The 23,140-nt window shown below is 33.7% G+C and overlaps 2 protein-coding genes and 1 long non-coding RNA gene across 3 annotated transcripts; all 3 read left to right on the plus strand.

The window, feature by feature from the left end:
* Positions 1-1,556: 1,556 nt before the first annotated feature.
* LOC142618406 (methionine aminopeptidase 2B-like) lies at positions 1,557-9,526 on the plus strand. Its single transcript, XM_075791340.1, has 12 exons — positions 1,557-1,680; positions 1,836-1,999; positions 3,830-3,866; positions 3,956-4,063; positions 4,537-4,636; positions 5,269-5,414; positions 5,511-5,602; positions 5,752-5,846; positions 8,298-8,394; positions 8,580-8,723; positions 8,823-9,040; positions 9,221-9,526. Exons 1-12 carry the CDS (start codon positions 1,589-1,591, stop codon positions 9,329-9,331), a joined length of 1,404 nt encoding a protein of 467 aa, XP_075647455.1. The 5' UTR covers positions 1,557-1,588; the 3' UTR covers positions 9,332-9,526.
* Positions 9,527-12,631: 3,105 nt separating this feature from the next.
* On the plus strand, positions 12,632-13,625 carry LOC142640655 (uncharacterized). The gene is made up of 3 exons (XR_012845219.1): positions 12,632-12,812; positions 12,969-13,034; positions 13,124-13,625. It is a non-coding gene; the product is annotated as an uncharacterized LOC142640655 (long non-coding RNA).
* Positions 13,626-17,187: 3,562 nt separating this feature from the next.
* On the plus strand, positions 17,188-22,976 carry LOC142640624 (magnesium transporter MRS2-4). Its single transcript, XM_075814804.1, has 4 exons — positions 17,188-17,670; positions 19,068-19,510; positions 21,477-21,764; positions 22,453-22,976. The coding sequence occupies exons 1-4, from the start codon at positions 17,367-17,369 to the stop codon at positions 22,729-22,731; spliced, it is 1,314 nt and encodes a 437-aa protein (XP_075670919.1). The 5' UTR covers positions 17,188-17,366; the 3' UTR covers positions 22,732-22,976.
* The last annotated feature ends 164 nt before the right edge of the window (positions 22,977-23,140 follow it).

Raw genomic sequence — 23,140 nt, forward strand, 5'->3', positions numbered from 1 at the left:
TTGTATTTTTATTTATTAGGTCCCAATAATTTATTAGGTTTTTGGTATTTAAATATTTGGAAACAAGGTTATTTTTGTAATAAGGCAATTAGGGTTTCTTACATAAAATTAGGGTTTAGTTTTTCTATATATGCAAATTATTTTTGTAAGAAAGCTTTATTGATCCTTCTCAAAAAAGAAGAAGAAAGCTTTATTGATATAAATTAAAATACTAATAATAATAACAGCAGCACCTAGGTCACAACAAGTGTATTAGAAATGCCGAAAAATTAAAGAAAATTATAGCAAGCAGTGAAGTCCAAACTCCAAAGCACTAGTAAAAGAATGGATGCTCAAAGCTCACTTCATCACCATGGTATTGGTAGGTCGTTCAATATCCCCTAACACCATATAGTTCATTTTCTTCCAAATGGTCCAATGATACATGATTAGAAATGATTTTGATGAATGAAATTTTTTTTTTTTTTCTTTTTTTGGTTCTTGTGCTGACTCCAACCAGCCTAAGTGTTCATTCCTAGTGATTTTTCTTTGTTTGGTGCTGGGAGGAGGCCTAATAAGTGCTAACTCCTAGATTCTTATACTCTATTTTCTTGTCGTTATATGTTTAAAGGATTCACTACTACATTATTTAAAAATTACTAAAAATGTTACAATTGACCTTATAATTGCTTTTGTGGTAATGCAATCCTTGCACTTTTTTACAATAATTTTTATTGTAAAACTTGGGTTACACAATTGTTAGCCCTCTCTTATTCATAATTATCACATAATAGCCTATTTGGCCCGAAAAAAGGGGAGAAAGAAAAAAATTTCCTCCAAACCTATCAAAAGAAAGCTCTTCAAACACATTGCATTTAAAGGAAGCTTTTCAAACACTCTCTGCGACGATAACAATTGAAATACTAAGTTATCTATAAAAATAAATAAAATAAATCACATAACTATCAAATAAATCATGCAATTAAAAGCACACATAGAATGTCTTATGAATTTTCATTTTGTGAATATATTTATATCATTTTCACTGTGTAATGTTTTCAATTTTTTTGTGAACACCCTCGAACAGGGTGACATTCATTTCTCACATTTTATATCATTAACGTTATTATCATCGTCATTATTATTAAGCCTAGGAACATAATAATAATTTTTACAATAACCTAAATACAGTTTATTATGATTTGTGCATAATAAAAATAGTATGTGAAAGAGGCGTTATTCTAATCTCAAAAGAATGCATCAACAATTGTAAGCAAAAATTATGTTAAGAAAAAACTTCTATATTTTTTTTTAGAGAATTTCAACTTATAGCGTCCGCTCCTGATGATAGCTCTTCATCATCATATCAAGACACTAATCAGTTTTTGGTGTGAACAGAGATTGAACCTCAAATCTCTTATACAACCATCAAAAACTTTACCATTTTAGCTAACAGCAACCCACAAAAATAACTTTCATATTAATTTTTTTTTTTGGATAAACAACTTCCTTATTAAGTTGTGTCACAACTTAATATGGAAGTTTTTTCTTTTCTTGTGTGAATGTTCCAAAACACCCTCACCTTTTCCAAGAAATTACATGGAAGCCCATGTATATATTTTCCATATCCGCCATCTTTGACGGACAGATCACTCAAAATTCGATCTTTACTACAAGAGCCAAACCCCAAACCCCCAATAGGTACAATTTGTCTTTTTCCACTATCAATCCTAGGGTTCCAATTCTCAATCTTCTCATGCTATTAAGCTTTTGGGTTTTTAATATTTCAATGATTATTGTTTTTTTTTTTTGGTGTTAAATTGAAATTTGGTATCTTTGGATTGAATGTGTTTCAGGTATTTGATTATGGCGGCGGTGGAGGTGAAGTTGAGCACGGAAGAAGTTGTTGCTGTTGAAGAAGAGAATGGGAGTGCTTCGGAAGCTGTGAATGGAAATGAGGAGGAGACCTCGTCTGAACCTTCTTCAACATTGGACAAAGATGAAGATGAGAGCAATAAAGGTGATGCTTTTCTTTTCAAATTAGTCTAATGGGTTTGTAAAGATTGATTTTTTATTTGGTTTTTTTTGTTTGTTTGTATTGATATTGGCATATATAGCTCATAGCTACAGATACATAAGTAGTGTATACTTTTTCAATCAATGGTTCAAAAACCCATAACAAATTTCATAACTTTTTGTTGTTGTTGGGGTTGGCAGGTTGTGATTAGTGCCCAAAAAAAAAAGAAAAATAGAACCACAAACTATTACACAACTTCTTTGCCACAACTTTGATGTGGCAGATTGTGAGCAGTGAAGAAAAAATAGTGGGTTTATGTGTAAGTGATAGGCAACCACTAACAGTCTGCCCTGTCCGAGTTATGACAAAAGAGTTATGAAATAGTTTGTGGTCCTAGAATGGTAGAACCACTCTTGGTGCACTATCATTTTCACGTGGGGCTACGGCTGATATCACTTTTATTGTATAGGAATTACAATCTGCAACCTCACCAGTTCATTTTTTATTTGGTTTTTTTTGTTTGTTTGTATTGATATTGGCATATATAGCTCATAGCTACAGATACATAACTAGAGTGTACTTTTTCAATCAATGCTTCAAAAACCCACATCAAATTTCACAACTTGTTGGGGGTGGGAGGTTGTGATCAGTGCAAGAAAAAAATCTAGAACCAAAAATTATTACACAACTTCTTTGCCACAACTGTGATGTTGCAGATTGTGGGTGGTGAAGAAAAAACGATGGGTCCATGTGTAAGTTATGATGAAAGAGTTGTGAAATAGTTTGTGGTCCTAGAGCCACTCTTTAGTGCAATGCTGCCATTTTTACATGGGACCACCACTAATATCACTTTAGTGTAATGCCATCTGCAACCTCAGCAATTGTGAATGATGTTGTGTCATTAGGCTTATTGGTTACTGGTTAGACGGATTAGGGTCCTCTGGAATTCTTAGGGAATACCATGGAGTTCTTAAGATCATATCTATCCATTTTGAAATGAGTGGATTGGATTTTGCTATTTCATTAACACTTAAACAAACGTTGACTATATCACCTTTTTTGTATCTATTTGAATTATTGATGACATAGTTAAATCTAATCTACTTATTTTAAAATGGATGGATAGGATTTTGGGTCTATGGTGGAGTTACCTTAAGAACTAACATGGATGAGAGAGTTGATCATTGAGTCAATCAATGGCATCTCCTTCCCTTTTAAGATTAAGCTGGAGGATGAGGTTGTGGGTTAAGTATTATTTACTTTATATATTATATGTGCATTTGGTATATAGCTTATTTCTGTGAGATAAGAACAAACTGGGTTTAATTAAGTAGCACCTAAGAAAATAAGTGGGCTTACATTACCAATTAAGTTGTAACAAATGGCTTTTGTATGTATGAAAGTCAATAAGGAGTAGCTATTGAGTAGTCCCGGAATAATAATCCACCCTTTTGCAACACAGTGGATTTTGCAGGTAAAGTTCATTGTGGGGTTAACCATTCATGTGAGAGGAGGGAGTATTACCCTTGAAGTATTAAATTATTTTAAAAAACGAGGGGGAATAGTAAAAAATTTGGGTACATTTTGTTTATATTTTCTTTCCTCCCTTCCCCCTATGAATGAAGAATCTTAATTGTGATAAACAATTAGTTCTCTTCCCTGGGCACAATTTGTTGTTGTGTATTCTTTTGATTGGACTTGGTAAGTTAATCAAATATAAAATTAATTATATGTACTTTATTTGTATGGTCATTCAGAAATTTTGTACTTACAGTTTGTCAATTTTTTGCTAATATGTGCACTTCCTTGCATTTTTAAACCATTTCTTTACAGAAGTTACAAAGAAAAAAAAGAAGAAAAATAAAAGCAAGTGAGGACCTTATTCTAGCCTTAATTTCTCTCTTTCTGGTTGAAGTACATTTTCACTTGGTAGTATATAATTTCTCTTCTTTTACACAGGAAAAAGAAAGAACTACCCAAGCAGACTGATCCTCCGTCCATTCCTGTTACTGACCTTTTTCCTTCTGGCGAGTTTCCTGAGGGTGAGATTCAGCAATATAAAGACGAGTGAGTATATGTTATTTCTACAAATTCAATGCAACTAAGTCTTAACCCCAACTTAATTGGGGTTGGCTATTTGTAGCCAACAGAATATTGCTCCTAGGCATGGGCATAAACTGCTTAACCTGTTGGGGTGAATGCCTTGGGATTACCCAGCAATTGGTTCCAGTGCGTGGGGTTAGTTGCCCGTAGGTTTTACTGGCTAGAGGCGAGTCCAAAGTGCGCTTATTTAGAAATGTTTCTTTAGTAAGGTTCCCTACATAAAAATTAAAAGGCAGAATATGCCTTTTCTTTTTGTGGCAATTTTTATCCTTAATTAGGGATTTTATGCATACATGTGTATGGTTAAGGGGGTGTTAACTAGTCCAATCATTGTCCCAAGTTCCAGTCAATATACTGGAACCACTACTTCATGCATATTGTTTTACCTTTTTAGTAACTGAAGATCTTGTTATTTAAAATTCGTGCTTGTATATCAGTAACTTATGGAGGACTACATCTGAAGAGAAGAGGGAGTTGGAGCGCCTCGAAAAACCAATGTACAATTCAGTTCGCCGAGCAGCTGAAGTTCATCGTCAGGTTGCAATCTGTTTTAATATTTACATATGTTACTGCTCAAAGTGAGTAAAAAAAGTATCTTGATTCTGTTGAGAGTAGGAAAACTTAGAGAAGCTTTTGTTCTTGACATTCAGTCTGGTTAAGAAACTGGATCAAAACAGCCGGTTTAACCATGAACTGGGCTCATTTCCAGTCTGATTCATCACCTCCTTAATGCTCTTTTTGTTGAATTGGATTAAACCTACTGGTTTACCTGTTGAACAGGTCAATGAACCAATAAACTAGTTCAATTTTATCAAATTGGTTCCTTTCTAAAGTTTAAAACAAAAAAAAATCAGATTTATAATTTTTTTTAATAAACACTCGGTATATCTTTTACTTTTTGAATCTAAATATAAGATTTAGATTATCATATGTATACTAAGAGCGTTGCGGCTCAATGGCCTTGCCTAGTTCGAACCTGGGTTTGAATACCATCACTTGTTGTAAGCACTATATATATATATATATATATATGGTATAATATTTATTTAATTATAAATGTATTTTTTAATCAAATCGGTTGACCATTGACTTGCTTATCAATCCATTTCAGTAACCAGTTTGGTTTTTAGAACATTGCATTCAATTGAAGCTTGTTTACTTATAATTAGGTTCGGAAATACATCAAAAGTATTCTTAAGCCTGGAATGTTGATGACTGACCTGTGTGAGACTTTGGAGAATACAGTCCGTAAGCTAATATCAGAGAATGGTCTGCAAGCTGGCATCGCTTTCCCTACAGGGTGCTCTCTGAACTGGTAAACATTTTGAGTCTGGTATCTGAGAGAATTTTATTTGTTCGATCATAATGTCATAAAACCATTTATGTAGTCTGAGCTCTTTTTTGTTGTCAGGGTTGCTGCTCATTGGACCCCAAATTCAGGAGATAAGACTGTGCTTCAGTATGATGATGTGATGAAGTTGGATTTTGGAACTCATATCGATGGTACTGCCCACCTCTATGCCATCCATCTGTAACTTGTTCAGATTTTCTATTTTGGCTATTGTGTTGGTAGAATTCTATATTTCTATCTTTACAGCATTATACTACTATTTTTCTTGGCTGTTGTCAGTCATGGGTTCTTTGATATGCAGGGTGTATAGTCGACTGTGCATTTACAGTGGCATTCAATCCAATGTTTGATCCACTACTTGAAGCCTCTCGTGAAGCAACCAATACAGGTATCAAGGTACTGTTCTGTCCCCAATAAGTCCCTTTGGCGAATGATTTGTTAATCTTGCTCATTGGTTACATATGATCATGTTTGTCATCCCTATGGAATGAAAATTAGCAGTGTGGATCATTCTTTTTTATGTTTGCTGCATTAACAGATGAAAAGACGACAGCAACAATTGAATGAAAAAGTGACCTTTGAATAGCTTTTTGAACTAATGTCTGTTCTGAAAAGTTTGTTCAATTTATTTGTAGAGTTATACTTATCAAGTCTTGCAGAGTTTGGTTTTTAATTTGGACATTTTTTAGAATTGACCATATTCTCTTGTAACTAGGATCAGCAATGGTCCTACATGTTTTTGGGTGCTTGAATTAGTGATTACAAATGATGTTTCATCAAAATTTATAATCCAGTATTTTACATTCTCTTTCATTAGGCTCCAGCATGTTGTATGGTATTATTATATATCAAACCATTAGTGCCGAGCCTGTGGGCTTAATGGAAGTGATGGAGTTAATAATAGATTGACAAAATTTTCCTCCAAACTGGTGGCAGTTGAAATGGCTATCCATGTGAACAATGTTAATTTTTAAAAATGATATATGTACATATTATAAATGGAAGCATACCTTTGATGGAAGATGCTTTTTTTTTTTTTTTTTTGGGGTACATTTCTATAGCAAACTGGACAACTTTTGTACTCATTAGAATGTGGGAAGATAATATGTTCTTTTAATAAATGATGTCGTGTTTGTGTGTATGTGTGTGTATAATATTGAAGTTGGTAACTTTATTTACAGTATATTTATGAGTTATAACATGCTTTAATATTAGAAAATTATGTATACACACAAATACTCACACTTATACTTGTATATGTATATGTTTATGTATGTCTATGTCACTTACCAAAAAAATGTATGTTTGTAGTTTGAGGTTGTCTTGACTGGAGTGTCAATACAATTATTTGCTTAAGCTAAAAATATCTGGCTCCGCTCTTGTTCACATGTATTTTGTTTAGATGACTTATTAAGTCATCTAAACAAGTTACATAACTTTTAAATAGGGCATTTAAATAGGCTGTGACAAAAAGTACACATGGATGCTCATTTTAGTCACCATGTAGTAGGTTGGAAGAAATATACTTACCCCAAAAATTAGTTGAGATGTATAGTACTTCTGTTACTGATGAGGAGGATGCTGACAAAGATGTTTTTAAGCTTGCTTGAGGATATAAGATGGAACCAATGTAAGTTAGTTTGAGTTAAGATTCTAAGATGGGAATAGGAAGGCTGATGATGACAGCTAAAATATCTGAATTATTTTGAGAGAAATTTTAATAAGATGTGGATCATTTAATTTTACATTGCGTAATAGCTTGTGCACTGTGGAACTTGGTGTTCTGTTTAGTGGGAATTACATGGGTGATTCTATGAATGGTGATAGAGCACTTGGCATGTTGGATAGGTCAGTTGAGTGGAAAGAGGGAATTGAAACTTGGAAAGCTATCTGTGTTTGATGTGGTTTATTTGGAGAGAAAGGAATGGGCGCACATTTGAGGAAAGGGCAACAATGGTAAAGATATTGAAGCATTTATTCCAAAGGTTGATTTCTGAGAGGAAAGACTATTGAATCCAGATTCTCCCGTGAGTTTTCTTGATTTCTAGATGTGTTAAATTTTAGAATAAACGTGGCCAGCCCTAACTAATTTGTTAAGAATCCATATTAGTCAAGAATCCATAGTTGACACTAAAATTTTTGGGGCTAAGGCTTTGTTGTAGTTGTTGCTGTACATGTTTTTTGGCTTTTATTCTTGTATACATCTGATGTCATTGGGTAAAACTCTTTTCATTTCTTCCATGAAATATTTATTATATATAATAATAATAATAATAATAAGATGTAAGATGTAACTACTGATAATGATGAGAGGAAGTTAATGCTGCTGTGGTTTATTTTGTATATTCTAATATACTTGATATCTTTGATCGGTGAATTTTTATATGGTATAGTAATATTTTATCTTTACTACCAATTAATTTGAGATAATGTTGAAATTGAAAATAATTTTGATATTGTGCTCGCTTTTTCAACCTACATCAATGGAGTAGAACTATTGGACTTCTTTTCCTCACTGTTCCCCCTTGCTTCATCCTTTTCTGTTTCAATATCTTTCAAATAAGATCACTTGGTAGGCCAGAAACTTGGACCTTCAAGTATTATTTTCTGCCTCTCTAATTTCTGTCTTTTTTTTTAATGGTCACTGTCTCTTGCTACATCTAAAGTTTTTTAATTTACTATTTTTGTATCTTTTTAATTCTTTTTTGGACATCAGAAATAACATATGAAGAAATTTTCTTTTGGGTTCTATTGTATATTCTCACTGCTACAGCTTTTATTAACTCTGGAAGTCATGAATCCCCAACCACATAGTACCATGTTACTGATAGTCTTGTAACTGTGTAGGAATCTGGAATCGATGTGCGACTTTGTGATGTTGGTGCTGCAATTCAAGAGGTCATGGAATCATATGAGGTTGAAATTAATGGAAAGGTGTACCAAGGTATGACATCTGTAGCAAGTGTGTGTGTGTGTATTAAGTATAATGGAGAGAGTATCCATTATACACAGTGTGTATGATGCAACTGTTATTATATAGTGTGTGATATCTTTTATGTCTAAAAATAATTTCTAAAATGTCATGTGGATATATTTTGACATGAAGTGGACGTTGGCTATTGTTGGCAGTAAAGAGTATTCGAAACTTGAACGGACATAGCATTGGGCGCTATCAGATCCATGCTGGGAAATCTGTCCCTATTGTGAAAGGAGGAGAGCAGACAAAGATGGAAGAGGGCGAATTTTTTGCGATTGAAACTTTTGCATCAACTGGTAATTGTTTGTGCAGTGATGCAAATCTGACAAGAAATAGTTTGCAGTTAATGTATATTGAGACCTGAAGTACAATTAATTGCTTGTTGTTATGTTCAGGAAAAGGATATGTCAGAGAAGATCTAGAGTGCAGCCATTACATGAAAAATTTTGAAGCGGGTCATATCCCATTGAGGTTGCCCAGGGCAAAGCAACTGTTAGCTACAATTAACAAGAACTTCTCCACATTGGCCTTCTGCAGACGGTATTTAGACCGCCTGGGGGAGACTAAATACCTTATGGCACTAAAGAATTTATGTGATACTGGCATTGTTCAGGTATTTCTCACCAATTGATTTGTATATGGTCACTCTTTCCCACAATAGATGATGATAACATTTTCCTTTTGGGTTGTCTCAAAATATATGGATATATTCAAAATTGAAAGTTCAAAAGTGAGAATTCATGGATATTGATATCAAGTACTCTCTTAACTCTTCTCCTCTATTTTTTGGCAGCCTTATCCTCCGCTCTGCGATGTTAAGGGCAGTTATGTCTCTCAGTTTGAGCATACCATCTTACTCCGGCCAACCTGCAAAGAGGTCATTTCCAGAGGCGATGATTATTGATGGGGATGGAAATGAAATTTTGGCACTGAATACCTCCATGGATTCATGTTCAAACTGTTATGTTTGTTTATTAACTTTACAACTTTAATGAACTTAATGAAATTCTGGTAGTAAAGAATACACTGATCACTAGTTTATACTCTTGGTATTTGACATGTGATTCTGGTTGTTTAACTATAATCCCATTACACTCTAGTTGCAGACTCCTTCCAAAAAAACCTAAAACTAAAACCTCCAGATGAATGTTAACTGCTAGTGGTGACTGGTGAGATACCACTATCAGTTTATTGAGTGGGTGACTCGAATTATACCGCATTGAAGGTTTAACTATCTTCGTCTTTTTTTTAAAAACCATCTGCAGTTGTGTGTATTCCTTGTTTTTACGGTTTTCTAAACAAGCAAGATTTGGTTGGGTTCAACATTTGAACTAGAATCCTGTGGGTATTGAACTCACAATCCATCAGTTTGGCCCTCCAACATGGAGACAATCTTTGATAACCTGTTCAGCTTTTGTCACCAATTAGGGTTTGATGAGTCCATCACCTAAATAGTTCAGAAGTGGCGTCTAGCATATCTATATTCCAATGACATCGTGCTTCATATTCTTGAGCTCTTAAAAAGTTCATATGTATTTTTTTGTGACTAAAATTTGAGTTAAATAAATTATTATAGGTAAAAGTTAATGGATGTCCTAATGACATTGGTTTATGATATATTTTTAGTAACTTTTTATGGAAAAAGAAGAAAGTAACTAATTTTTTTTTTATGTATTGTTATATTTTTCATAAAACTGGTGTTAAAACTTTTCTAAAATGGTTTATTAATAATTACCGGTATTTGTTAATGGAACCTCAAATTGAAATACATGAAACATTTTGATTAGAGATACCAGAACTATTGGTAGGGTGGGGCAAAGGTTGAGTTCAAGTATCCAGACCGAGTTTTACACACATATATACTTTAGATTAAAAAGAGGAGAATTTCATATCTATAAATCAAAAAAATATCTAAGAATTATGAAAAAAATTTGCTAAATAGAACATGGTCAAAAAAGTATAGAAGAATTATGTAGCATGTTTTTTGGAATTTGAGTTTGTTAAACTCGAGTTCCAATAAAACTCGAGTTTTACTTTCTCGGATTCTAAACATTATGTTTAATCAGACTACTATAATGTTTGAAACCTGAGTTTGATAAACCCCAGTTTCATTAAATAAGTTAGACCTGTTACTTTTTTCTTTTTTTTCCCCCCTAAAATTACACTATTTGGCAAAAAAAGCCCAAGAACTATCGGTCGCTCAAACCAGCCAACTAATCTCCCATTTAAATTCAAAAGCTTACGACTTTTTTAGAGGAGGCTTGGGCACTCATGGGCCCTTCCTTTATTGAATTGGTGGCGGTGCAAGAGGCGGCGCGGGTTCCGGAGTTGGCGGGGAAAGGTAAAGTTTCAAACTTTACTATGACTGCATGCTGTGTGTGTTAATGATTTTGTAATTCTCAATGCTCATAATAGAATGAAAATGTTGTTCACATTCCCCTATATTTCAGTTGTGTTGTGCAAACCCAAATGAACTTGTTTACACTGGTCATAGTATATATATATATATATATATATATATATATATATGTGCTGTAATGCATTGGTGACTAAAATCTAAAAGGTGTTTAAGGAACACCCATCAAAGGACAACAAGGACAATGAGGCATGTAGTGAAGAGGTAAAGCATATGGTAGCAACTTGCTTTAGTTTGTTATTAGTATAATTCAGTCATTCAAATTAAAGATTAGCATCTATACTCATCAATTTTAGAGTGAAGAAATGCTTGCAAGTTAAAGAAACAAAATTGCCCTTAAAATGGGGAGTCTCCTTTCTTAATGTAATACTAGGAGGTGGCCATCATTGGAGGCCAAACTTTCTTTTTGCGCTTCAATACATGTTTAAAGTTCAGTTTAATCACTTCTAACGATGACCTTCTTAAAGTTAAGGTTTCAGGTTTTTAAGGTTCCTTTGAGTAGCAGGCACTCTAGGTTACACTGTTTCTAGCTCACCTTCACACTTCTTATATAGACAATTAAAAATGCAACTGCTAGAAGTCATTCTTTCTGAAAATGCTATCTATTTTCTAATAACTCAATCAAATTAAACCAACTTGAGTAAGTATTACATGGTCAAAATTTAAGCCAAAAACTCATGCATTAAAATACACAGCTCACAGAGAGGCATTTCATCGGATAATTGCTAAACCAACCCAGATCACTAAACCTCACATATAACTCAAAAAACTGAAAACTTCAACAACATTGCCACTCCAGTAGATATAGACCTGTCAAAGCTATCAACTTTTCCAAATTGATGATTGGTCAAATATATACGTAATTATGGTCATCCTTCTACTTTCATGCTCCATGATCAGATTAATCACTACTCAAGCTTGTTAATATCATTCAAGAGCTTCACATTTATATAGTAACGGATTTTTTCTTCCCTTTTGACTTTTTTGGGTTTGCCTTTCATTTTACTCAGAAATACATAAGGGGAAGTGCTTCCTAGAAGCAATCACAGTGCATGCCATAAACGCTCTAAAGGAGGAGTTTTTGAAGAAGAGGAAACGGACGCATTATGTAGCAAATATGATTCCTTGCCTACCCCTGAAGTTAATATGATAAAAGAGGCACATAAATCCAGTTCTTTGGAGTTACAGGCAGTGGTGAAGGACCCTCATCCTGATGCATTACGTTCAGCTGAATCTGTAATGTCTGACATGGTGAAAAAAGATAAGACACATGAACCTTCTGTAGAAAATCAGAGTGGAAAAGACATAAACGCGCTCAATCCATCCATTGACAAAAGCTTAGCTCCACAAGCTACTGACTATGGTTGTGGAAATCAGTCCTGCATTCCTCAGAGCAATTCTACTCGACCAAGCTTAATGGAGCAGAATAGCACTGCTCAAACTTATGAGGTACCTGTGCTCATGTTTTGTTGTTTAATCTATTGGTTTGTTTTCTTCTAAATCATTTTTGTCCATAATGCATGGTGTCATTTTTTAGAATAGTCCTGCATTGACTTCTGTTTTCCTGAACTCATTTTAATTTTTTTTTTACAACATAATCAGCATGAGATCATCTTAACGTCCTTACAATGGTAGACAATTATTGAACTAGTTGAAGCCTAGTTGCACTTTCTTTCTCACATAGCCTTTGTTACATAATACATAGTGTGTGTCATTTGTCCCTGCCTTGGTGAAAACAAAAAAAAAGTGTGTCATTTTTTGAAAGTTGTCATATGTCCTTGCAGTGGGATGATTCCATAGATGGCTCACAAGAAGGAATGACCGATCGTGCAAGTAGACTTCACCTACCTAACCAAAAGAGAAAGATTGTTTCTCCTCTGAGGAAGTACAAGGTTAAAAATTTTGTTAGGAGAACAATCAAGAGATGGAGTTTATTGGAGGAAGACACTTTAAGGACTGGTGTGCAGAAGTATGTGTTTGTTCTGATTAAAAAAAAGAAAAAAAAACACATCAGTAGAATATATTTTCGAAAATTACAGGATTTTTTATTTATAAATAAACTCCAAATTCCTTTAGAAAGTATGTGGATCCTCACATTTTCTTTTTGTCATGCTTCCTGCTGAAGGTTTGGTAAAGGAAATTGGAAGCTCATCTTAAATTCCCACCGTGATATTTTGAAGAAAGAACAGAGGTAATTTGTTGCTGTACTCATTTGCAATGTCTTACTTTACTTTCTAAGTATTTATACCCAAAGTATAAGTCAAAGTATTATTTTCTCAGGTTGATCTGAAGGATAAGTGGAGAAACATGACACGGTATCTACGAAGCATGGACATGGACATAGGTACGGGCATGGACATGGGTATGACACGGTGACATGAACAATTTCTGAAAAATTATAACATGAAATGGCCAGAGTACAACACTAGTATGACACTCTAAATGAAATGTCCGTACTTTTTAGCACAGTATTGACCCCACAAAACAGAATGCAAATTTTTTTGTATTTTCTGAAGAGATAAAAATTTGCAGTGGTTGGTTCACCCCATAACCTTTGCGCCTTATACATCAACATGTGTTATATAACATAAGGTATACATACCTTTTTGAGTCCTAACAGTGCTAGTTCTTGTAGTTTTCTTGACTGAGTTATACTCTCATGTTCATCTAATGCCTTCCTATGTTCATATTTCAGCTCGGTTATACTACACTAGTGATGTGGGTTTAACGTAATTATGTAGAGCTTATTTTGGATCATGTTTTCACATGTGTATATTTTATTCCCCATGAATGAAATGTATGTATTTTGATATTTCTATACCTGGCAAACTTAATTTGATGGAATGGCCTAAAATTCAAGAATGGATAGGTTCTTAAGTGATTTTGCTGTTAGGGGCATACTGTCCTGCACAATGTATTTGTTGTTGTTGTTGTTGTATGGTGTACCACTATTAAACATTTAAATTGCACCCGTGTTTCACATTGTTTGAACTTTGAAGTTTGAGTATGCCCTATACCTTAGTGGAAATGGCTCCTTTAGGTAGTGCAGCTGGGAAGTGGATGTAATTATTCAGAATTCAAGGCTTTAGTTACTTATATGTGCATGCCCTTTTTGGTTTAGCCCAGCACTGCCGAGGTAGCTTTTATGTATAGATTTTTAAAATCTCGTTTGAAAGTACAACTTTAGCACACTTTAATATAAATAAATAAAATTCAGCCAAAAGCTAAATAAGCTATTTCTAAACAAATCAAAATTTGGTGACAGAGCTGTTCACAATCAAAGTTGTGCCTTTTCTATGGAGTCTAAGGCTGGTAATGCCATGGCAAGACAGTCCTCAATTATCTTGTCAAACTAGAAAATTACCTTTTAAACCCTATAATTTAGGGTTTAATAAATTAAAATTTATAATATTAAAAGTAACACATTAATTTTGGTTAAAGGGCTACAAATTAAACCTTACAATTTTAAATGTAATAAATAAAATCTTGAGATTTTAAAAAGTAACAAATTAAACTTTAATCCATTTAAGTGGAACAACATGGTATTCGTGATTTAATATTTTAATATAAGATTAGCAAATGACATATTTCTTAATGACTCTCAAAGTCTTATCTTTTTTATTTTATTTTATATTATAATATGATCATGCCTTGTTATAACCTCTCATGTGCTTTTATGTTGATATAGAATTATTAATATTACCCCCATCTTTGATAGTTCAGCTCTTGTCAGGCGTTGATGACTCTATTGAGTCCGCTGTCATGTTCAATTGCGTTGACATGACAGCAACATTGCCACCAATTGGGTTGATGAGTCCATCAGAGTTTAAGAAGTCTGAGGCCTCTTGTTTATGCTATGCCAATGACATCGTGCTTGATATTTTTGACCTCTTCAAAGTTCATACTGGTAGTGTGACTAAAATTTGAGTTAATAACTTAAAATACATGGGTTTTTTTTTTTTTTGGTGGGAGAACCATTGATCACTACTGACATGGTCCTCTAGTACACAAAATAATTTCTCAATTGTTAATTATATTTTTCCATTATTTTAGTAACTTCCAATTAAAAAAAATTGAAAGCATTATTTTCGTTTTCTATTATTTTGGTAAGTTGACTTTCACTTTGATGTATACTATTTTTTTTATTTTGGTAAACGATATATACTATTATTAAGGAGTTTCTTGTGCGTTGTGACTGTACATCAACCCTAGACGGGTCACTATTTTTTGGTGGGATCCATGCAAGACCCGTTACAAGTGGACATTTTTCAAATAAAAGTGAGGAAAGGGGGGAGGCAACAAGAAAAATAAAATAATGAGAAAACAGTAATAGACTAAATAAAACAAATAAGGAATAGGAAAATATCATTTTCATCCTTAAATATTATTTATTATCATTTTTAGTCTTTTTAAGTTTTAAAGTTCTTGTTAAGTTGTTCATTCAACTGTCAATAGAGTTAATACCATTCACATAGCTAACATGATGTTTAATTGATTGAAAAGACAAAATAATGAGAAATGAAGGAAGGGAAATGATAGTTTTCCCATATTTGGTGTGGGTAGAGTGTTTTGTGTAGGCCTACCAAAGATCTTTGTCCCAAATTAGGAGGAAAAGTAAGGGAGAAATTAAACAAGGAAAAGTAAGGGAGAAAATGTTTATTATATGAAATTTACTATATGGACCTTTACAATTTTTTTCCATCATCTTTTGATATTTTTTATTTTCTATCATTTTTCATCCTTTTTATTGAACGCATGAGGAAAAATTGCAACATTTTTTATTTTTTAATTTTCTATCATTCATATTTTTTTTAAAGTTTGGTTAATGAGTGCCAAAATGCATTGTTAACTTTGAGCTTTTTCATAGTAATCGATCAAATTTTTTTAGGGAATAAGGTTCAGCGTTTTAATTACAATCGATCAGCTTTTCATGGCCCTTGTTGAAATATTCCTATTTTCTATAATCTCACATTTCCATCATTCCAACAAAATTATAATTATATGACATTTTTGGTACACTAAAAGGAGATTACGATATGAATTATAATTTTTATTACTAAAAACAAAAAATGTTGTAATACAATAACTTTACTTATTCATATGTTTAATTGTAACATTAGAATAAAACTCAAGGTCTATATATATGAAATATCATAGCTATACTTATACAAATATATTTTCTAAATAATGATATAGATAAATGTAAGAGAGATTATTTATCAATGTATTTTTATTTTTATAATTATTACGTGCATATAGAAGGATTGTATATTTGAAAACATATTATTTTAGAAGTTATTAAACCTAATAAGAAATAACTTTTTTAGAGAGGAAAAACTATTCCTAAAAATTTTATTCTATTTATTATTTTGATAAAAGGTATTAAAACTATTTCTCAATTTAAGTAATTGTTATTCCTTAGAAATAACTATTACTTATATAAAGATGCAACCAAATAAGAATTTTCATTATAAAAAGGAAGCCCATAGGAGTAATCATGTCTCCGGCTCACTTAAACCATACTCATGAATGACATAGAACCACTTGTGCAATAGTAGAGACTAGCAGACTTATCACTATTTGAACTCACAACCTTGAACTCTCAATGTAATTTGTCACAAGGGCTTCCAACATCTAAGCTATCTCTAAGGGTGGTCGTACCAAACATTTCTTGTTGTGAAAAAAAAAATATTGATAAAATAATACGCAAAATTACAAATTACACCTCTTAACTTCACCTCAAATTCAATTCAATCCTCTAAATTTACTTTCATTCAATATAGTCTTTAAACTTTCAATTTTATTCAATTCAATACTAACATTATTCTCGGCAAACTTTCAATTTTATTCAATTCAATACTAACATTATTCTCGGCAAAAATTAAACTGTTAAAGAACTCCAAATCGAAGTAATTTTGTATTAAACAAAGTAGAAAAAGAAAAAAGTTAAATACGCAATTCTAATGAAAACTAACAGGAGGGATAAATTGGGTTAAAAAAAAAATGTTAATAAATGCCTTTAGTGTAATGGTTAACAGTCCATTTAAAAAAAATTATTATAAAAAAAATAAATAACATTTTAATAATTTTTTTAATTTTTCATAAAAATAATATTAAAACTTTCTAAAAATAAATTTCTAAACAAAGTCGAAATGTAATTTGCAATTTTGTAATTTAAAAGTAGAAAAATGACAAATGGCTTGAAGTAAAATACCAATAAAAATAGCAATAATAACGACAGGGTGGCCCCCCTAACTCACTGACTGGCAGTTACTTTTTGGGCTACCTTTCTCTCTTCTCTACTCTTTATTTGCTATCTCTCTCTCTCTCTCTCTCTCTCTATATATATTAAAAAATTGATTTTCAAAAGCATCAAATCCAGTGGAGGCGTTTATGGAACAAAGTAAGAGCAAGAAGAAGAAGAAGAGGAAGAGTTGGGATTTTTGGAATCTTGGGTTGTTCCCTAAAAAAACCCATTGCTCCCAAATTGAGAGAGTGAGAGAAGTTTGAGCAGAATTGATTGATGGGGAAGAAGGCGGCCACATCATCGCTGAGGTCCCGGCGCTTGAAGAAGCAGCCAGGGTGGTCGCCGCCGCCGCCGCCGCCGCAGATCGGAGGAGGAGCCGCCTCGCCTCCAAACAATTGTAGTTTGGTTGGAAAAGGGAAGAAGAAGACCGGTGGAGCTCGGCTATGGATGAGGCTGGACCAGAGTGGGCGGCACGAGCTGATGGAGTTGGAAAAAAACGCTATCATTCGTCGCACTTCTATTCCCGCTAGGGATTTGAGAATCCTTGGCCCTGTTTTCTCTCACTCCTCCAGTATCCTTGGTATATTTTACTCTTTTTTACTTTTATATTATATTATATTATCCTTGTTATATTATATTATGCTTATGTCTCTCTCTCTCTATACTTTGTTTTGATTTTGATTTTGATTTTGATTTTGATTTTGGACTTGAAGTTGTTCTTGTTATAAATGGTCACAAAAAAAAAGTGTAAACAAAAATGGGTTTTTAGTATTTTTGACGATTTCGATAGTTACAAGAATTGGGAGAGAAAGATTTGAAACCTGAATGTCTCTGTTGTTCACTTGGCAAAAAGCGTTTTTATAATTGAAATTACCCATTCTCACTCTTAGAGTGGGTGGGTCCCACATGGTATGGTATGTGGATCCCACAATCATGTAGGGCTTGAGAGTATTGTTTGTGAGTACAAAGGTTTCATGCAAAGAAAGGATTTTTATTTTTTTATTTTTTTTAGAGTTTGGGAAAATATTTGGGTTTGGTTATTGATAAGTAAAAATCCTTTGTTCTAAAAGCTTAAGTTAAGTTGTTTAGAAAAAGGATGAAGTTGATTGTTATTAATAACAATTTTCTCATAAGTGGGCTAACAGTCCTTATTGAGAAGTAGGGTTTAACTTGTTGAGTTTCTATACTTTTTAAATTTGAGGTAGATTGGAGACATGGCGTGAACATGTTAAATTACTGTTGTAACTGTTTAAGCTTTTATGAAGGGGTGAATTTTAATTATTTAACTATGATTTATACCCACTGCACAAAGCTATCACTTTTGTGGTGTTTAGGAGAGGTAATTGGTAGGCAGCCTTTTCCCCATTTTTTGGAGAGAGGTTGATTCTTGGACTCGAATTTTGTGACTCGTAATCACACCAAGCAGCTTGTGGTAGCTTTAAACTACTTGTTTTGAAAGTATTCACTTTGCCTTATCACCAATGAGCTCTACCTGAAATGACACCTCCTTCCCTTGTTACAACTAAGTGAAGGGTGGGGTATGTTAAGAGTCAACAACTTCCAACAAGGTCGTGTGTTCAAGAACCCACCCAGTGCATTTGTAACTTATTACTCACCAAAAAAAAGAGGGTATTCACATTGTGTTTCAACATGAGTAAATCATGGATTGATTGATAATTCATTTCCCATGGCTGAGTCATAGCAGTCAATCCGTAATTTACTCGTGTTGATAAACCCAACTCTTTAGACTTTAGAGAGGATCTTAGTTGAAAGTTTCTGGCTTTTGTTTGGAATTTGCTTAGATGTGTTTGAGGTACTTTTGTGTTTATATATTAGTAAAGGTCATATTGCAGAACCCATATATTTATTTGTATCAAAGCCATATAGGAGCACTTTCTGCTTTTTTGGTTGTTGCTAGCATTTTAGTGGCTGATTCTGATGAAAAATTTAACTGAACTCTCTCCCCTTTATTTGCAGCAAGGGAGAAAGCGATGGTTGTCAATTTGGAGTTTATAAAGGCCATAGTTACGGCCGAAGAAGTGCTGTTGGTTGATCCTCTCCGTCAGGAGGTTCTTCCATTTGTGGAGCAGCTAAGGCAACAACTTCCTTGTAAAAGCCCATTCCATGGAGCTGGCCATGAAGATGAACAAGATAACGAAATGCGTGTTTCAACAGGGAGACAATGGTTGCCCGTTCCAGAAGCAACTGAAGGTCTGCAGTGTGAGCTTCCCTTCGAGTTTCAGGTTCTGGAGATTGCATTAGAGGTTGTCTGTACATATCTGGATTCCAGTGTGGCTGACCTCGAGAGAAATGCTTACCCTGTGTTGGATGAACTGGCCAGGAATGTTAGCACCAAGAATCTTGAACATGTGAGAAGTTTGAAAAGCAATCTTACCCGGCTGCTTGCACGTGTGCAAAAGGTATGCTGTTAACTGTACTTCATTCTTTCTCTGGGTTCTTATATCTTTTACTTTCTGGGTGTAATATGTTTTGTCACCTCATGATAAAGATGAATTTTGAAGAAAGGAGATATATTGAGATTTCTTTGTATACATTGATCTCTTTACTGATGCATATGCTGGGAACCACATCTCACATAGTGAGGGTCATTAGTTTGAGGCTTCCCTTAGCCCTCCCCTCGGGGTTAAAACTTACTTATTGGGGAAAAAGGGGGGATTTCTTTACCGATGTAGTCAGGGAGTCTGATAAGATGGAATGATGCTTTGATCTCCATTGAAGCCTACCCCAAAGCAAGCAGGTAAATAGCCTTTGCTTGGGTGCTTAATGAAGAAAAACCCAAGAGTGCTGTTTCTTGGGTGCTCAATTAAGCAAAAAACTAAACCCTATAGTTGCTAAATGAACTTGAAAGGTGAAATCAATTATTCTTGGTAATAAAGAGTCAAGAATCCCTTAAAATGCTGTCGTAACCTCTATTATAAAAGGAAAGCCCTTGAACCCTACAAATGGTCAGTCATATAGCTCTTCATCTGCTCTAATAAATAAGATAATTAATAACAAATATTTTATAGCATGTTGGTTTTGCATTGAAATGATAAGAACTCATAGTGGCATTTGAATTTTCTGTTTGAAAAGGCATCTTGGATTGGTTTTTCATGGACCCCTTTGTCTCGCAAGAGCAAGGTGGAGGGTGATGTTGTGGGTTAGAGACCTATTGGATGTAACTTACCAATAAAAGAAAAAAAAAAGGACTAGAATGGCCTTCATGCTGCAAGGTGTCAAACTTGGTAGTTCTTGGTTGTCGTTACTACCTGGGTAAAATGGGTTACTAATCATGATCACTAAAATTACCAGCCTTGCCCCTTTATTTCTTGGACTACAGGCACCTATTCTATGCCCCTTGCTCCAATGAATAAGAAAGAACTTATGCCTTTGTTTCCGCAACCTCTTCGTGGCATTAGCTGCATTCAAGCATACACCTTTTGGCTGACTCTCCCCCTCCTTAAGTTTAGTAAATTTCTTGTGAATATATTTATAGGGCAATGGGATTTCTTATGTATTTCCTATTATGTACCTTGTCTGTTTAATGTCATCCTCCTCCTCTCCTTAATGAGATTGTTAGTCTTTGTGTGTGTGTGTGTGTGTGTGTGAGAGAGAGAGAGAGAGAGAGAGAGAGAGAGAGAGAGAGAGAGACCAACCATATCAACCTTTTTATGAAGATATTAACCTTTTTTGCTATTGAGCAAATATTAGAGTGACACCAATTATTATACAGTTTTCATTTATTGGAAACAACAATAAAGATATTGCCGTAGGAAATATGAATTTTGTGCTTTTGAGAGTTGGGATGTAGAAGGAACTAAAAGTAAAATGGCCGGAATATATAAATAAAATTTACAACTAATTAGTAATTATAACTTGTTCAAATTTTTTTTTTTTTTTTTTTTTTTGGGGAGGGGAGTTAGTTTTTATTATGTTTTTGTGTATTATTTATATAAAAAAAAATTCAATAATTCTTTTTTTTTTTGTGAAAATTGAATGTTAATCAACAGATTAGATGTCTTAAGCAATAAATTTCAAAATTATTATTTATCAAAAAAAAAAAAAAATCTTTTTCTTATTACCCTAACATAATAATAAAATGAAAAAATGTTACTCTCTCTCTCTCTCTCTCTTCTTGGAAACTTATTTATACTTGAAATGAGTATGTATCTCCATACAGATTTGTGGTAGGTGGAGTCATGTATCCATGGTTTACTCCCTAGGGGTGAGTCCAAATAGTCCTGCCTTGGTGAGGTTCCACGTCATCAAAAAAAATAAAATAATAAAATAAAATATCTACATGCAGATGTTTATGATTTTTCATGTCTTCTATTATTTATGCATTATATTATCTATAATGAGGAGATCAAATCTGTCTAATGCTAGGTAAGGGATGAAATCGAACATCTATTAGATGACAATGAAGATATGGCACATTTATATCTCACAAGGAAGTGGATCCAGAATCAGCCACCTGAGGCTTTATTGGGAGCTGCTGCTTCAAATAGCATAGTTACCGCTTCTCCCCATCCCCATCTCCGCCGACTTGGTTCTGCCAGGAGCGGAAGTTTGGTGACTAGCAACTTTCATGATGATAATGATGTAGAGGATCTAGAGATGTTGCTTGAAGCCTATTTTATGCAGCTGGATGGAACTCGTAACAAGATATTGTCTGTGAGTATTACCCTTTTTGACTATAGTATAAGCAAATGTCATAAGCCTTTTAAACTAATACTCTAAATTTAATTCTTTGCAATGTTTCCTTAGCACCATTTACCAGTTAAACCAGGCAATAGTAATATGGTCAAGCTTAACACTAATTTGCAAATTTAATATTGGTACCAGATAGATAAATCTAGTATCTTTCATGCCATACAAAAAGCTCTAGTTTGGAAATTCGTATTGTTTCAAAACTTATGAGGGTCCGATTTGGAGTTGATAGATCCTTTCTAATTTGGGAACAATTTAAATAGCATAAGAATGGCTTGCTGAAAGGATTGGTTAACCCATCAGCTACTTGTCTGTTAATGGACCGATTTATATCTTAATGAGGTAGCCCCATCTCAACATAAAGAATTGATGCTGATGGGCTTCTTGGTAAGCTCTTTTACTTTAAGATGGTAAAATGAGCTCAAATTTATTTATTTGGGAAAGATGGTAGCATGTGATTGGTCTTTTAGTCATGTTTCAAAGGTACTTTTCTTACTGGAAAATTTTTTGAGGCCTTAAGACCTGAAATTTATGATTATTTTGATGGTGTGATGTAGGTTTCAAAACAACATTTTGAAACAATAGAGTATTGGGCATGACAATTAATTCATTCGTGTCTTTGAAATTTACTGTTAATTTGCTCGTTTGGCAGGTTCGGGAGTATATTGGTGACACAGAAGACTATGTTAACATCCAACTTGACAACCAGCGAAACGAACTTATTCAACTGCAGTTGACGTTGACCATTGCATCATTTGCTATTGCTATTGAAACCTTGATAGCAGGATGGTTTGGGATGAACATCCCTTTTCCATTGTACAATGTGAATGGGGTATTTTGGTACTTTGCTGGTGGTATTACAGTATTATGTATATTTATTTTCCTGTTTGTCTTAGGATATGCCAGATGGAAGAAGCTGCTTGGTTCATAAGTTCATCTCATTATCATATTTAGTTGTGCTTTTCAATATTTGAACACCATCTTTACAATCTATTTTTTGAATCCCAGTAATGGGAATCTTTGAAGTGTAGCTGAGGGCTATCAAATTTCTTTTGATACATGTAAGGTTAAATACATAAATTATGTTGCAGTTGATGGGGATGATGCAACTTCCTCTGGAATTTCTGTTTCTGTACATAATAAGAGTTGATATAAAATCTCCGACCTGTTCTGAAATTTTGTTATATATATAGTAGATCAATGTCCTATACATGGAGATCACAAGAATATTCTGTTTTCAATCAATTTGTCTACAAGGTGACGTTGTATTGAGCTTACAGTCATTACATAAATTATGTTGCAGTTGATGGGGATGATGCAACTTCCTCTGGAATTTCTGT

Source organism: Castanea sativa, chromosome 1 (genome assembly GCF_040712315.1).
Source record: "Castanea sativa cultivar Marrone di Chiusa Pesio chromosome 1, ASM4071231v1".
Taxonomy (NCBI): Eukaryota; Viridiplantae; Streptophyta; class Magnoliopsida; order Fagales; family Fagaceae; genus Castanea; species Castanea sativa.